The 18130-nt window shown below is 41.8% G+C and overlaps 1 protein-coding gene across 13 annotated transcripts in view; it reads left to right on the top strand.

Annotated features, from left to right (window-relative positions):
• The window catches only part of TCF12 (transcription factor 12), a 692950-nt gene that overhangs the window by 142521 nt on the left and 532299 nt on the right, over positions 1 to 18130 (top strand). For all 13 annotated transcript variants that reach the window (XM_085644109.1, XM_085644104.1, XM_085644112.1 and 10 more), the window contains one exon: positions 11951 to 12024. In XM_085644109.1, coding sequence (XP_085500235.1) covers positions 11951 to 12024 — 74 coding nt within the window. The remainder of the gene's footprint in view (positions 1 to 11950; positions 12025 to 18130) is intronic.

Genomic DNA, 18130 nt, shown 5'->3' with positions numbered 1-18130 from the left:
CTAGCAGTAAAAAAAAAAAAAAAGTGGGCAGCTCTCAAACTGGTGGTTCATGCTGCTTAATAGTGGACTTGGGTACACCACAGATCAGAGTACAGGATGGCGATTTGGGGAGGGGTGAGGCTTTTCAGAGTGAATCTGAAGGGGTTCAGAGGTCCCCGATCACGTGACTCGTCACTCAATGGGTTATGACCATACCTGCCTCATGTTAGGAGGGTGAGACGCCTGGAAAGGTGTCATGCTTGTTTTATGCCATGCTGTTTAATGTGCAGTTGTTGTCATCTATATTTAAGCAGAGCTCTGTCTGTTTGTCATGTCTAGTAGTTGTAAGCAATAATCTTTCATAACCAGGATGCATGTATTTAATTCCGTGCGTTGAATGAGATAATCTGAATTGGACAACTCTCTATAGGCAGAGTTGTTTTATCTGTTAAGCTATTCTTGCATGCATTCATTCAGTGAGACAGTAAGCTGTATTTTCTCATGTCGGTTACAGAGTACATGGATGGAAGTTAACCCGTACATTGTAGTAATATGTGACAGCACATTTCTTTCAGTGCACTTTCTCTAAAAACGTGTTAAAGTGCCAAATTAATATCTACTGCCATGGCATAAATTGTCTCATTCTCTCTAGAAAAGAATTAAGTATCGTTAGAAACGTATCTTGCATAGCACTTCTTGAGTTGTGAATATAATTAATTATTAATGACTTCATCAAACCAGCAGGGAGTCGCACTTACAAACCAGTTGTCCTCCTGTGACGTTTGGCAGAAACAGTATTAGTAGTTAAGAAGGGTCTAAGCTGTGCCCATGGAAGTAGATCCATGTTCGTAGCAAAGCCTCCTAAAGTATGTATGTATCCTCAAAATACATCTGTGTCTAAAACTGCAGACCTTGTCATCTACTGCTGATTAGAGAAACAATAAGTTCATCTTGCCTGCATGAGTGAATTCAATTACATGTGCATCTTACCACCCTGTACAAAAGTGTATGAAATATGTTCGCTAAAGGGAAAGGCAATTTCGAACGTGAAGCAAGTGTAGCTAATCTTTTTAGATAAGGCTAATCTAAGAAGTATTGCATTTTATATGTGTATGTATGATAGTATTTTTCTTTATCTGAAAAAAAATGCTGAGAAAAATAAATTACGGTAGCCACATGGTCATAAATCGCGCACTAATAATACAACTATGAAAACAAATTGGGGCATGTTTCTGAATTTTTCTATTGTAGAATGCATTCAACAGCCTTTTTCAACGTTATATTGCTCTGTCTTATCTGCAAGGAATGCCATTATACCCAAAAGTAAATTGGATAAAGAAGCAGTATAAGAATGAAATTCATACCTTTAGTACCTTTCTATGAAAAACTAAATTAGATTTCTTTGGTCAAATTGTTTATTGGTGCAACGTATAGCAGGTGGTAGATGACTGACACGTGTTGCCTTTCCATTGTCACACGTATTGAGGTATGTTTATTTTTGAAACATCACAATTTTACAAATGTGGGAAATTAAGTTTGTTGTTTTATAGGAAATTGATCCAGTTTAAATACTTTTTTTTATCTTAAATGTCCCTCCAAGAATTTTATATTTTCGTTTTTCCTTGTACAAGACTTTAATACACTCCATATGCAAACCGAAAAACACTTGTGAAAATTGTGTTAGCGTTTTGTTATTAAAAAAAATTTTAAGGGAAGAAAAGCCTTCAAACCAAAATGAATGAATAAAATAAGTGTCTCTGTATTGTACGCGTCTGTCTCATAAACAAGGCTTCAAAAATAAGACAACTGGAGAGAAGGAAACAAAAGCCGTGCCATCATTAAGTGTACACAGCTGTGAATATAAAGCAGGAGGGGAAAATGATAAAACGAAAATTAGCAGACAGATGGAAATTGTTGGGAATGATGTAAAAGGTAATCTGAAAAATAAAGCGTAACAGGAAATATCACCAGAGGGAAATGGATTATGCCAAAAGTAATGTGTAGAAAGTAATTATCTGTGAAACAGTTGGATGATAAAGGGTAGTGGCATGGGTCAGTCCCCCATTGTTCCTCGGGCATAACCATGTCTCTAAGAGCCTTGCAGAGTAGTTTGTTTTCTATGTCTGCAGGAACCATGATAGGAAAGACAGGTAGGTACTTGGTTGTTGTGGGTAACAAGACACCTGAACGCCATTAGCAGAAGAAGAGAGGCCGGACTGTGAACAGTCTCTGTTTGCCTCCACTTGAAAAGAGGGCACTAAAGTAGGATCGTTGTTGAGGGATAGGAGTAACGTTGGGGAGTGCAGCATTGGTTAACGGAACATTGAAAGAGGAAGGAGCAGTGAGTGGAGGAGACCAGAGGAGAGGAATTTGGTGAAGAGGAGCCCAGGAGGCGAGTCTGGTACAGCAGAGATGAAGAGTCAAAACTGGAGAGACTAAGGAATGAGGGAAGAAAAAAAATACAATCACTTCACACTTGCACTCACCAGGAGTAAGGTGCGGATTCCTTTAAAATCCTGTTCATTTAAACTGTGTTTAGATGTGTTCAGGAATTGATGAGGTTGGGTAATCAAAGGTACCCAGAGAAAGTAAGGGCAAACGTGCACTGTGAAGGAAAAAGGCACAGGTACAACTTAGGATGGGGAAGGGAAAGTAGACTAGAGTATGCATCTGTTGTCTTATCCCTTGTTTAGTCATACTGGTGCATAAAGATGGAGAGGTGTGATTACTTTACAAATCAGCCAACATTGGTGACTGTTGCCCTAATCAATATATCTATTTCTTAAGGACTTAATTGTGGGCTTCTCAAGAACCTGCAGTGGGCTTACACCATGACCATTGTTGGCTTTATTGTCACTCTTGTTTGCTTGCTTTGTATTCGATGGTGTTCCTTGTCCCATCTTGTGATCTTCTCCTAGTGCATGGCCTTTTTGCCATCACTTTGATTAGCTGACTTGTTGTTTCACTGCTTGACTTTTAGGGCACTCTTTTTTTTTTTTGATTAAGCACTCCATGAGAGTGCGTGTTTTTTCAGCTTGACCCCTCATGTGCTTCTCCCCGCCAAATATCCCCCTGCGATCTGTTTTGCTCTGTCTTTCATGTGCTTGCCCTCTCCCCCCCACCCCCCCCCCATCTCTATGCTACTGCTTCCCTCGTGTGTTGTTTTTCCCCTCCCCACCCGGCTGTACTTTAATTTCTATTCCCCTCCATCCACAATCCCTATTGCTTCCCCATCATCTGGTCCTATCATATTGGTACTTATTTACTTTTTTTGTGGCAGACAGAGGGACAGATTGCTGCAGGCCCTACTGACTTGGGGGGAAAAAACTCACTTCCATTGTGCTCCAATTTCATTTTTTTTATTTACCAAATCTTGGATCGCTAATTAAGTTGCACATGCCGATCAAACATCTTTGCACGTGCACGAATAAAAATGATTGTGCATTTTTTATCTTTTCTTTTGGTTGATGCTCCTCAGAATATGCTAAATGCTTTTTTCCTATGAGGGACATTGGGAAAGATTATAGGTCTCAAAGGTGAGAGCCATTGGTTTTGCCAATGCTTGTTGTGACTTGATACCAGCATTTGTTCGAAGTTTCAATAAAGGGTTCAGTCAGTGACGGTCTAATGAGACGGCTATTCTGAGAAAGATTTCAGACCATGAAATCCTTCACTGCTGGCGATCCTGCCTTGTCCTGGCCTACCACAAAGGCAAAGTAAAATTGCAATAAAGAAATTGTGAATAACTAGGTGAAATGTGCACACAACTAGTTAAAATTACCCATTAAAACTATAACCGAATAAAACCGAAAACTCATTTGAACAAGAAATCCAGAAGTGAAAGTTACTTTTGACTTGCAATCCTCAATTGCTTGGAAGACACGAAAAATACACTCCGTATATTTGTCAAAAGTAATGAAACTTTCGAAAAACTACAAGTGTCTTTGTGAGGATTTAACTGGCCATTCTGTCCGAAATGTTATAGATTTACATAATTAGTGTTTTTTATTTTTATTGAGCTCAACATGAAGGCAGTTGCATAGATGGAAGCAAATTTCCCTCTAGATACGTTTTACTGCAATTTAGAGACTACCACAATTACTTCCGTACCCTAAAATGGCTGAACTCTTTACATATTCCTGTTAAGCTGTGGAAAAGGTTATATGCATCTGCTTGCTTGTAGGAACTAGTTGGTATACGTCATATGGAATAGGGGCTTGAACTCCTGGATTATGTTGTGGTTATCATTTAACCGCATCTACTTTAGGTAGGCACTAAATAATTTTCTTATGCTGTTCTGATATGTTTCTGGGTTTCTGGTTGGTTTTGTATTGTGCAGGGTAACGGGAATGTTGGATGACCTGTATATTTATATGTTTGATGGAATGTTCCAGAAGGCTTTTAATTGATCAAGAATCCCAATGATCATTTGCCTCCCCTTTCTCTTTTTCATTTGTTGATCTAGGCGTGCAGGTATTTAGCCGTGATGTGTTATTGCTAGAGTAGTATTTGTTATCTAAATTTACCTGACAGTTCCTTATTTATAGGTATTTATGAATGTTTTGCAGGAGAAGTGATGTTGAGAAGGCAGCGCTTTGCCAACTGTATGGTTGCGAAATTGTGTGTATAAGGGTGCTGGGATTCAGTCTAACTTTTCCTTTTAGATTATCCACTGTGATATTTAATTTAAGGTGCACCATTTCTGGGAAAATTCAAGTGTAAAATGAGAGAAGGACTTTTGCTCGGCAGCGGCGAGCAAATAATCCAAGGTACTTGTAAAAATGTTTGGGTTTCAAAATCTTTTTCTTTTGCCTTGCTGACCATTTCTAAAATAATTTACCATCATTTTAAATTTTGGCCTTCAGATGAAACGACCCATTTAAAGCGAAAGAATGGTATTTCAAGCCATGTTGCTTTTGCTTTAACTACATTTTTGACAATCTGTCTTCCTTCCCCTCTGTTGCATTGCTTCTCGCTGCCTCCTCCCTCACACCTCGCTTGTGTTGCCGGACACCCCGCCTTCCACCTGATATCCATTGTGTTGCTGACCCCCCCCTAAAACCAATGGTTCCCTCTGCCCACAACAACCCTACCATCCACCAGCAGCAATAGAACGAAGCCAAGTAGCTTGAGCAGATGCTTCTTGGCTTTGATAATGTGTTTTTTTTTTTTTACATGTTGCACAGCAGCCCACACTGCTGTGCAATATAGCTAAAAACAGCAGGGGGCTTGAGGGGGCATGCAAAACACGGGAGGGGTGACAGCACAGGGGTGTTAAGTGTATGTTAAACCATGGTTTGTTATGCGCGTGTTTATTGGAGTGGCCTTTGATAGTTTCAGTAGCTTTTGTTTTTAATGCTTGTGCAGGTTGAAGGTGGGGTTGAGGGTATGTATTAATCCACACCTTTTTTTCTTAAACAAAAAAGTATATGTTAGATATTCGATGTTCGAATATCCTTGGGTTGCAGAGATAGTTTAAGGAGAAATGTAAAGGATGGCAGATTCAAAATAACCAATAGTTAGGCAAGAAAAGTGGGGGGCTAACAGAATTATGTTTAGTGGAACCTGCCCCTCCCCACCACACACATGCATCATTACAACGTCCCCCACTAACCGAGCATTTCTCTGCAACGATTGTGTTTTCTTCTGCAAGTGGGAGATGAATGTCTGGAGAGTGAGACTGCAAGTAATGTGCAATGGGGTCTCCAAGGCGCTGCGTTGTCTGAAGGAAACTTTATTCCATTTTAGGAGTTCAAAATGTTAGTTGCACTTCTATAATATGAAGTTATTTATGTAAGCGCCATGCTGCTGTTTCTACGTGCAGGAAATAGTTTACTATTAATATGTAGTGACTTTCCTAGTATGTTTTTTTTTTTTCTTCTAACATTACCAGGAGCAAGAAAGAAATATAAATGTTAAGATCAAAGTGAAGACCAGAATCAAAACGCGATTTACGAGTTCATTCTCAAGTGTTTAAAATAATACACAAATCCAATACGTTTTCATGAGCTCTGAAATCAAGGCAAGGGTGACTTTCTTGATTCCCGCGTAACCTGGTTGTAGTTTGCACTCTCGAGTAGCGTGAGAGGTTTGAGGGTGAGGAGGGGCAAGCAACACTAGGAGGGAGGGTGGGGAAACACATCAGAGAGCAGAAGGAGGTTGGGTGATACAACGCTGGGGAGTAAGGTTACACCATGGAGAGAGAGAGAGAGAGAGAGAGAGAGAGCGAGAGAGAGAGAGGGGGGCGGGGGTGAAGGAAAGGGACTGCAAAGGTATGCACTCAGAGTGGATGCCCAAAAGTTAAAAAGGAAAAAAAACGTACCTGTGGAAGGGCACTGACACAGGAAGCTGCGCTTGGTCCATCCTCTAAGGCAGGGATGAGGATTTGAAGCTGCTAAATGACCTTATTTAAGGAGACTTCTACTCACCCCTATAAATCTGTAGCCTGCGTGAAAAAGAGCAGATTAAAAGTAAATTTGTTTACATTACAAAGATGCAAAAAGTATTCATTACCTTGTTGATGAGTATTATTGCAACCAGTTTTTTTTTCCTCTCCATCCATGTCTCCAGAAGGAACCATTTGAGATTCTAGCTACCTGCAAGAAAGCATTAAGCAAGGGTGGAATAGACAGGGGAGCGCAGATGTCAGGATGTGAACATAAGCTGCGGGTAGAAAGGCAGGACTGGTGAAAAGGAAGTGGTGCCCTAATGCATTAAGATCTCCCACTAGTCCTTAGATGGTGCTTTGTAGTTTGCTATCGTTGAATTTCTGAGTGAGCAGCCTAGGGAGTGCTGCAGAAAAAAACTTATGTGGAAACTGTACGCATGGACAGATCTCTTGCCATTTAGGCATGAGGTGGCAACCGGCTTTTTATTATCTTAATCTTCAAGAGTTGTGCAGAGATGTTCTGTGATAACGAGTAGACTAGACTATTTTCCAAGAGACACTGTACCCTACATAAGCATAAAAAACCATGCTAAACTGCAGAACATTTGGATTAATATCCCTTTTGACTAAATGTAATGCTCCCAATATGTACCCAGGCTATGCGAATCATAAAAAATATGGTGTGCTCGGGTGATAATCAAGGGTGTCTCTCCAAGATGCAGCCTTGTGTCTCATGGATCTTAGCTAAAGTCAAGGGTTCCAAGCCTGTTCAATTGATCCCAAAATATATAAACAGATTCTTTTGGCAAAAGCAGAGTTTACCAGGAAGATGCCCATTGCTCTCGCGACATCTAGTAAGTTTGAACAAGCGTTTGAGTCTAATAGAGTCTCCGTCTTTTGATCAATGTTGTAGAAAGGATAGGGCTAACTTAATAAGGAACAAAGGACTTTAGTAGAGTGTTTGTCCTGGCCACTGCTGTCAAGCCCCTGGTAGATGTGAACTATATCCAGAATTTTTCCACTTTTGCCCGCTTTTTCAGGTGGGAAGAGTTGAGGCTTTTGGCCGAAGACTAGCTACAAGATGTCCAACTTGGTACCAAGCTATGCTTTTGCTATCTCTCGAGATCTAACTGGAAAGCAAAGAGGAACACCTGCACAGCACCAGAATACACTTGCAGGTGATCCTGTGCTTTACAAATACCCATAATATTACACTTAAGAAGAAATCCATTGACCAGTATGATCAGAACAGTTCGAAATGATAAGCCTTTCCACTTTATTCTAGGAGTTAACATTCCACCATTGTACCCTTAAACGAAGGATTGTCCACAAGGGATTTGCACTTCCCTGAACAATGAGTACTTCAGTCTAGGGAAGAATTCACTGTGCAACTGTGTGTGAGCCAAAACCTTAAAGCACTGCTTTCTTTCTTATGTTATCGTTACAATTGACTTTATTAAACTCCCTGAACTTAATACATTTTCCTTTGCTTACTAATAGGAGTATTTTTGGGAGAGCTTCTTTTTTGAAGTGGGTAGTTTGTTGAAAGGATTGAAGACACATGTTCTGACTCACGTGGCATGCGCAATAGGCTTTTACCTTACACATTCAACAATCTTAAAGGTAATCATATGGTTTTTCTTTTTTTGAAACAAGGTGTTCAATTTACCCCACATTCTCTCCCATTTTTTAGGGCACCCTCTGTGGACATACGTGGCTTTTTCCGCCGCCATAGTCACGTCAAAATCCAATCTGTCGGTTGAATCAAGATTTAGGTCCTCCGCCCATTTCGTTGTTTATGGTAGTCGTGACTTGGGGGTGGGTCTCTCTAATGCTATATATAAGCTGGATAGCATTCTAGTGGTGCCACCCTCTAAGAGCGTATCTTTGCTTTTTTGGAATCTCTCCATCCATGTGCTCATACTGTAGGTTGCCTAGCTTAATGTAAGAGTTGAGTGATGCAACATAGGTCTTTAGGATTAAATAACAAATTATTGGCGCATTTGTCCGGGTTTTGGGGATAGCTCCTGTGTAAAGCTGATCAAGGTATATCGAGTCACCTCGCCATTTTAGTTAGGATTTGTCTATCTGTCCAGGTGGGAATTCTGGGTTGCCTGTCTCAGGCCAGGGGGAATGGATAGGTTGTGTTCCTTTTGTCCTTTTAGATTTTAACCAGTAAATGAAAGGTCACTTGTGTTGACCACCAAAGTGCGTGCAAGAGGCAACAAGCTCACTGAGACAATCACAGTAGGTGATGGAAGAAGAGGGTACAACATTCCTGTTCGAGAAGGCATCAGGGTTTATCTGCGTCCGGGCGACACCAAACCAGAGATGGTGATATTTGTGTCGCTAAACTTAACTCTCAATATCAGACACCCCTACACCTCCCTCGCAAGAGCCTCTTATCAACAGCTATCCAGGCCCCATATAAAGGATTAGATTTTCTTTGTTAGGGTTTTTAAGACTTCTATGGGGATATGCACTGGGAGGGAACTGAACAGATATAACAGACTAAGCAAAAAGTTCATCTTCACACAGCTTATCTTTCCCACCCAGGAGACTTCTAGCCTGTGCGGTCTGTAAAAATCCAGCAGAGGGGTATATTACTCCGGAAGACCGCAGTCATTGTATGGGGAATGATCATCCCCAGATATTTGAACCTTTTTTAAGCCACTTGTAACCCATGACTTACTACGTCTGCCTCGCTGCTAATGTGGTCTTTCCCCACTCCCATTGCCATGGACTATTGGTAGTTCACTTTGAACCCTGCTAGCAAGTGGAAGTGCTCTAGTTCCATTAGGAGCGCAGGAAGTGTATGGTGGGGTTAGTCAAAAAGCAGAGGGCATCGCCTACAAACGGAGCCATTTTGACCTTGCCCTCCTTAAAGGCAACGCTCGTAATCAGTGAGTTGGCCATTACCCGCTGAAACAGGGGGTTCCATCGTAAGAGAGAAAGTAGAGCGTGAGAGGGAACACTCTTGTCCTGTGTCTGGGGTCAGTAGTATGGTATCAGAAAGGCGACAGTGAATCCAAAGTTTTGCTGAAGGTTTCACATAGTTCACCAGAATAAACAATTTGAGTTGGGGGTCCCAATGAGGGTTTATCTAGTGTTTTAGTTAAGAGTGGCTAAACCACGCGGTCAAAACCCTTCTCCGTGTCCAGCGAGCGAAGGAGGACCTGCATGTCAGCCGTGTTGGCCTTATCGACCAGATCAAGGGCTAAGCGAACGTTATCCCCCGTATGTCTATTCTTAATAAAGCCTGATTTGCAGAGTGATGGAGGTCTCTGCCAAACCGCACGGAACCAGGTTGCCAATATTTTGTTGAAGATCTTCACATCACTATGGAGGTGTGAAATCAGACGGTACGATCCTCATTGCTGGAGGTCTTTATCTGGTTTGGGCATCAGTGTAAAGAGTGATACCATCATTGTTGGAGTCACCTCCTGAGTTGTTCAGAACTAGTTGTGTATTGTTTTTCAGATGAGGGACAAGTAGATGTGTGAAGGCCTTCTAAAAAGAATTAGGGAACCCATCATAAAAACGATCACTTTTACAACAAACAAACTAAATTCTCCATCCACTGATAAAATCTGATATGCTAAGGTGAAACGCTTCTGCATGTTAAGGAAATAGTTTTTGAATTTTTAAGAGATGTTCCTATATTTTTGCACCTTTGTTGCAAGATGTCTTTAAAAATTAAGGTGATCTTACAGTTAAGTTGTGTAGGACACCTTGGTTACTTTTTTTTAGCTTCAATTAACCTGCAAGTAAATCCTTGCTCTTTTATTCAACATTTACTAGCGCTCACTCAAGTGCACAGCAGCCCAATGCTGCTGCCGACCAGGCAGGCAGCTGCGTGTAAAGGTCGGGAGGACCGTACTTTGAGTATTACTGGAATTGATGGATATAGCAAAGCTGCACTTCTTAAGCTAGTGTTCTTGTCACCGGTTGTATTAATGTACAAACATTATATACATATATAGTACATTTTTCCTAATGGTATTAACGATTAAAAGTGTCTCACCCGTCCAGCTAGCTGCGTTGGCCACTGAAGATTGTAAAACTGAAGTAAGTTATCATAAATCAAATTCAAAATGTAAATAGATGTAAAATAAGACCCTGCAACTCAATCCACAAAGCAATGCAAGATCTTTGTGTTAATATGAAAATCGAAAACCGCAGTGAGTTTATTAATGTATGCGTTAGAAAAGGCAGTGGGCAAGCTGGCAAAAAACTAATTTCGCATATGCTGCATAGTTTATTTTGACACCTAATTAAACTGAATTCTGTTGTGCTGCACGGAACATCTTTTAAGCGTAGGATCCCTTTAAAAGAAAAATCTACATTGTAAGGTTTAGGCCAGCCAATTTATGCAGTAAATGTCTTTCTTCTGGATTATGCAGCAAGTCCTGACAATTGTATAGTCCAGTGGTTACTCCTGGGTATATCCATCTGTTGCATAAGTCCTAGAGGGCGTGTATGCTTGACCAGTTATCGATATGAAAGTACAAACAGAAATGTGATTCAATGCAAGTGTCCTTTTCTCCATTTGAGGCTCGACCACTACATTTCCATCCACCCCATTATAGAGCTGGTCCCTCCCGATGCCAGCCCTTTGCCTCCGCTCTTGACGGGACTAAATATGAGAGTGTCTGAGTTGCAAACCACCTCTAAGGGATTTCTGAATGTCGGCCAGCTTGCTAGGTTGTTGGCGTTCACCAGATCATCTTGAAATGCTGACAAAGCCACATCTAAGAGAAGAACTGATCACACAACTTCCACCCCGCTGGAAGAATTGCAGTGTGAACAAATTGCAGCCAAGACAACCAAATTACTAATACTTTGAACTGGGAAGGGGATGTTGTCCCCGTAAATGCCTTTGTTTGTACTTCTAGATTAAACTAAGTGAGCAAATACAATTACGAATCTAGCATTTACATGCTAGAAAACTACAAAGAAAAATAACCGAACATTAAAAATAGGCAAACCTTAATGATTTGTGAAAGAGTCTCATATGCAATGTTTTTTAATTAAACCAGTTGTTGCAAGTACCTGGGCAGCACGACTAGGTGGTGACATATTTTTTTCTTTTTACTTTTGTGTCATATGCTTACAATAAATATTAAAGTCGGCTTGTCGAGCCCACACGTATTGACTTTACCAAAGCTTGTAGTAAATATGCCGAAGTCCTCTACTGGTGAAATGAACCTTGTTAGTGGCCTACGTGACTATCAAGGCCAGTGTTCGCAGTAAGGCCAGTGTTCGCAGTAATCGGGATGGTCTTTTATCCTTGCTGTACCTCAGCTAGACTGTGTATCCTTCGGTGACATCAGGAGCAGTGCCAGGCTAGGCTGGGCTCGGGTGAATTGTCCCAGGGACGTTCCTTGGTAGGATGGATGAAGATGTATATTGTTTTATTACTTTGATGCTTAGCTGTGTTTATCAGGAATAAAGTGATAAACGACCTGATCATAAAATGACTTTTGTAGTAAGTGTAAAAGAGCGAATTAGATTAACAGCACGTATTTTAATTCACATGTGCAATGCTTGAGTTAATATATCGATTTCGTTTTTATGATCTAGGTATAGAGGATAGAGCAGGCGCTACGTCTTGGGAATCCGGTGGCCCACCCAGTCCTTCATTCGAGAATTCAAGGGTAAGACTTCTTTCGAACTTTCATTTTGCAAAATCATGTCGTGTACACCCAGTAATATATTTGTTTGCATTTTGATGCAATTTGCATTAGTGGGCTTAATAAGCATACCAATGCCATCTTACTGTAAATATGTTGGTTTCCATAGAGAAATGTTCATGAAATTAGCCATTGACTGAAGAAAGATTAATTGAAATGAATGAATTGGTGATTAGTGCGATACGGTGTTATTACAAGCGGGGAAGCACTAAACCTATGTACAATTAAGTTCTGTGCAGTAATAGGCAGCTACTTCAGGCGGCAGAGAGCATACCGATAAAACAGGCTAACAAAAGAGGCCTGTTAGTACACCTTTCTGCAGTAAAATGTATTGCAGTGTTAGTTTGATATGGTAGCATGTTCAAAATAAAGTCTTTGCAAATTAACTGGCGGGCGTTGTCAAACATTGCACTGCTAAAGGCGTAGAAGTGCTGCTTGGTTTTGCAACCAATGATCTGAAGAAGTGAGATATACAAGTGTTTCTATTGCTTTACAGAGCTGTGATGAAAGTCTTTGTTAATGTTTTGGAGGGCCACGACTTAATCAAATCATTAGCTTTCGTCTACAGACAGCATTAGCTTTCTTGTTGGTCGTATGAACGTAATTCCTATTCAGTGGCGTTATTCGGTGTCCTTTCTCTTCTTGTGTTTGTCCATCCCCTGGAGCATACATTTTTTGCCATCCTTTTGACTGTATGATTTGTATCATTCCATTGCTGGCACCCAGGGTACTACACTTTCATTATTCATCCAGCATGGGAGTGTACGTGTTTTCTTGCTCTGGCCTCCCTGTGCTGTTCCCCCTCACATCTTTGCTTTCCTGCTTTCGTTGCTGCTCCACTACCAAATCTCTACTGTTGCTTCCACTGCCATGCCCCGTCACATACTGCTTGCTTTAATTTTTTTATAGCCTTACCCAACACCTCCTTTGATTCACCGACCCAACTATCCCCACTACCTCTCCAGATGCCACTCTTTTAATAATTTTTTTAAATTTTATTTTGACAAAAGAACATGTAGAACATAATATGAGTACTTGACATGATTAGTTGTAGAGCAATTTCAGTCGGCCAGTGTTCATAATACATATCCACTACAGGGCTATACATTGAGGGACATGAGAGATCCAATTGTACATAGATCATGACCTCAACCGCTCACATTTCCTGTACAATGCCAAATGGGTCATAAGTTACCTTATTCTGGGTTTTTCCCTCCGCCTCCCAGATAATAAACCCTAATTCTCTGTTTCCCCCTCCAACTCTAAGCCATAATATTTCATCCATGGTGTCCATACTTTCTTAAATTTCCGCGGGCAGCCCCTAGCTTTGTACGTCACCTGTTCTGCAACCATGTAAAGGTCCAAACATGCCCTCCATTCCTTTAGTGTGGACATTTTTTGCACACCCCAATATTTCGCTATGTCACGCTTGGCCACTACTAATCCCAGGTTAGCCAGTAGTAATTTTCGTTGAGGGATATCTACCTCTGTGGAAATACCCAAAAGAAGGAACCTCGGCTCCATTTCTATCTGGACCTCAAGGATACTATTAAGTTCATTCACAATCTTCCCCCAGAATGTCTAGATTTCCCTACACTCCCATATGGTATGTATGAAAGTCCCATCTATTCCATGACATCTAAGGCAATTCGGACTATCTGCTTTCCCTATTTTGTGAAGTCGGGCTCTGTCAAAATATGTTATGTAAAATTTTATACTGAATGAGGCATAATCGAAGCTTGATTGCCACCTTCCGAGGGTGCATGAGAGCGGCCTCCCAATCTGTCTTCCAATGTTCCAGTTCCAGATGCCACACTTTGACTATTTTTTATTTGAAGGTCTTTGGCATATCTTACATTTTATTAATTTGCCACTTCTGGATGGGCATCTACTATCTTGTACCAGTAACTTAAAAACATAGAAAGTACTGAAATACTGCAATGAAGGCTTCCTTGCAATCTGACCTGCATTTCACATAAAAACAAAAGCAGGACTGTAATAAAGACAAGGGAATTTCACTATAATCTGTTTTTCATCGCTTACACTATTCGGACTGTAATGTGCTAGTGCTCTTATCCATATGCCAACACATTAAACTCAGACTTATTGGCTTTAAAAAGGCATTTCCTTTTTCCTTCTATCCTCGTTTTTTCATTTGCATGACTTCCTCCAAAGTTCTGTTTGTGCTTGTGTCTTCCTTTACGGAGCATCTGCTGCTTGTTTTTTTTTGCTGTTCGTGACCGTTGATGACAGTGACAGTAGTTGATGCGCCATGCAGAAACCCATATGTTGGGCACAAAAACTGCAAATGACTCCACTGCATTTTAAACTTGAATGGATTTACACTAAATTTGGCATGACCGTAGATTGTTACTGATAAAGCATGCTTTTGTTGGTTTGTTATAAAACCCTGCCATTTTTTCTATTAGTGTAGTAAAAAAGTTGCTTGAATGTGCTTGCCAGTTTTACTCCCTAATCATGACTCACAATTCCAGTCAATCCTATTTTGGATTTTGTTTTATACAATGTAATTGGCTGGATTACAGCTGAAAACATGTTTGATGTATGTGTGGCTGTATATACACATGCTCTGCATACTCCTGCCATCTAATGTTGGCTCTGGAGTTGTGCATGTTGTTTTGCTTTGAAGAAGTCTTTCGAGTTGTGACTCCTCCTCTAGGTGATATTGCGCATGGGTGTTGACTCCATTGTTAGGTTGTTTTCTCTCCGCCATCAGGTTTGGACATGTGTGCCTCTGCTCAGTGTTTCGACTCTGTTCCGGTCCGATTCCTAAATTTCTTTACTATCCTCGACTGTATTGTTTTCAGTCGCCCTTTTTCAGTTCTGCGCTACTCTTGATTTTAGTCTGTTCGGGCTTGGACCGACTGCCCTTCAGGGCGCCACCTGTCTTAGGCCTTACTTTCCAAGTGTCATCAGCTCCATCAAAAATGCGCTTCTAATCGAACGGACTCGCATCAGGCGTTGCCACACGAAATACCTGCACACTGACCAACACCTAGTGTGCAATTAGTGCCTTTCGCCTGACCATTAAGAAACCGACTGCGATGCGTATAAGTCATTTCAGTCCAAGAAAACCCCATCGGGATAGAAAGGCTTGTCACCTGGAAATATCTCAAAAAGCCACACACAACACTCCTGACCTTTTTGGCGAATAACGCACTCAAGACGAGCTGAGGAAGAGGAGGCATTCTCAATCGACAGAAGATCTGATTCCGACCAGGAGATGAACATGGAGATGCAGGACTTACCATCTGGTTGGCATGTGAGTACTGTGACCCCTGTCCCGCTCCTCCATTTAAGCTGACCAAAATATTTTCGCCCTCCGGCTAATAGTTTGCTGGACCACCACTCCCTTTGGGCCATAATCTTATCTGAAAAATTGGTTTGGGCGTCCTGCCCTCAGACCCGGCACCGAAGATGTCTATCAAAGCCAAACCTTTGGTATCGACCTCTTCGGACCAAGAACCTGCTTTGGTACCGGCCCAATCTTTGGTACCGATTCGGCAGACGACCCAACCACCCTTGGAGCTGACCAAGCATCTCAATTCTAAGACAAAAACCTTGGTAACGAAACCTTCGGAGATGAAAAAATCAAAAGCATCATCGGCTTCTACATCTCCCGTCGAACCTATTCCACAAAAAATTGACTTTCGTCAGAGAAAGATTCAAATGCAGGAGGGAACTGGTCAGATTCTTGCTTCTCCACCTCTAAAGAGGGAATTAACATTTGAGGAGGAACTTGATATTCCTTCCAGAAAGAAAACTAAGGACAAGGCCGCCAGCCCTGTTTCCCATCCTCCTCCTACACTGCCACCTCCACCCCTTCCTCACTCTCCTCCACCACTCTCTCCAACACAAGACACGTTTGATGGTTCTCCTCTGGGATCACCACCACGGACAGTGGGGGACTAGGAGGGACATTAGGCAATTCTGACCCTTGGAACCTATACGACACTGATCCCACTGCCCCCAATGATCCAGACCTATATTCAGCTTGTCCCTCCCCTCCTGAGGATGCCACTTCCTTTCAGCAGGTTATGTCTAGGGCAGCAGTTTTTTTTATAATGATGAGCTGCATAAAGAGTCCCTAGAACAGGACTTTCTTTTTCCACACACAAGGACGCAATTTTTGCCCATGCTTTCTGGCATGATGAGACGTGCTTAGGACATTTTTAAGGACCCAGTCAGTGCCAGGGTCATCACAGCTCGGGTGGACAAAAAAATATGAAGTGGCACCTTTTGACACCTTGTTTATCTTGTTTACCTCCTGCCTTCATTTTTGCAACCACTGCTCATAAAAGGGCAAACAGTCAGGCTACTGGGGATACCGCCCCTCCTGAAAAGAAAGCAAATGCATAGATGTGACTCGGAAGAAGGTGGCAGCACAGGTAGCCAATCATTGGCGTATCGCCAATATACAGGATCTTTTGGCCCACCATGGTAGAGCCCATTGGAATGAGATGGAGGAACTATTACAGTACCTTCCAGAGGAACATCGCAGAAGGAGTCAGTAACTTTTCACAAAGGGACAGAGCATTACAAACCACTCCATCCGTTATGCCCTTGATGTAAAAGATAGAGCAGCTAGAGGTATTAATACCAGTGCCATTCTCAGAAGACACGCATGGCTAAGGTGTTCTGACTTTAAACCAGAGGTCCAGCCGGCAGTCTTAAATATGCCTTTTGATAAGAAGCACCTGTTTAGACTACATGTACATTATAACCTCGCTAAAATGAAGCATGACACTATAACAACTAAGGCGATGGGGGCATTACAGACTTCCACTCATAGGGGCTCCTTTCGTTGCCCAGGCTTCAGAGGGGCATACAAATCCACCTCCACAGATGCCTCCACTTCCCAACAAAACAAACCCAGTCCACCTACAACAATGGTTATTTTAAAGGTTCCTTCAGAGGTAGTAAGAAAAGGGGCAGGGGTACCTCTGCACGTGTAGTAACACCCACTGCAAAAAGCAGTTTCAGTCTTTCTCCCCCGATCACACAACATCTGTGGGGGCATACTACAATTTTTTTCACCCAGTCTGGGATTCAATCACCGCAGACAAATTGGTACTAGTCATTATTCAGCATGGCTGTTGTCTGTAGCTCACTACGATACCACCCAACTTTCCAGCTTATAATCACAGGTTATCACACTAACACTTCTCAAACAAGAGGTCCAAGCCTTTCTTCTCAAAGTGGCCATAGAACCTGTTCCTCTTCAACAAGGCTCAGGAGTATACTCCCTATACTTTCTGATCTCCAAAAAGAAAAGGGTGGATCTCGAAGACCAATTTTAAATCTCAGGCCTCTAAACCAATATATTCTGTAAGAACCGTTCCATATGGTCACTCTACAAGATGTCATTCTGCTTATGGAACAAGGATGGCCACATTATACCTAAAGATGCCTATTTCCACATACTAATTTACCCACTCATCGCGAATCCCTAAGATTTGTCATAGCAGGCAAACACTATCAATTGAAAGGACTTCTATTCAGAGTGACAACCGTGTCTCAAGTTTTAACAAAATTCTTGGTAGTAGTCGCAGCACATCTGCGAAGACCAAATGTCCATGTATTTCCTACCTGGACGATTTGCTAATCAAAGCCAGCAGTCTTCAGCAGTGCCAACAATACACTCTCCTGACAGTGGATCTACTTTACAGACTAGGGTTTGCTATCAATATCCCTAAAATCAAACCTTCATCCTCTACAAGTTAAACCTTACTTGGGAGCCATCTTAAACCCACAGTTCGGATTAGCCTACACAAATCCCATTCGAAATCAGAACTTTCAGGCAACTCTACCCCCATTCCAACCAAACCAGACACTCCCAGTAAGACCTCTGCAGCAATGTGTAGCTCACCAGTGGTCTCAGTCACAGGGTCGTGTGGAAAATCTGGTGTTGATAGACTGCCACACTCACCGTTCTCTGCAGTGGTGGAACACCAACAACCTCTTAAAAGGGCGGCCCTTTCTGGACCCTTTTCCTCACATGACTCTCACCATGGATGCATCACAGATGGGTTGGGGTGCCCACCTACCA

This window comes from Triturus cristatus, chromosome 3_1, assembly GCF_964204655.1.
Source record: "Triturus cristatus chromosome 3_1, aTriCri1.1, whole genome shotgun sequence".
In the NCBI taxonomy this organism is placed as follows: Eukaryota; Metazoa; Chordata; class Amphibia; order Caudata; family Salamandridae; genus Triturus; species Triturus cristatus.
This window is presented reverse-complemented; position numbering and strand designations above follow the sequence as displayed.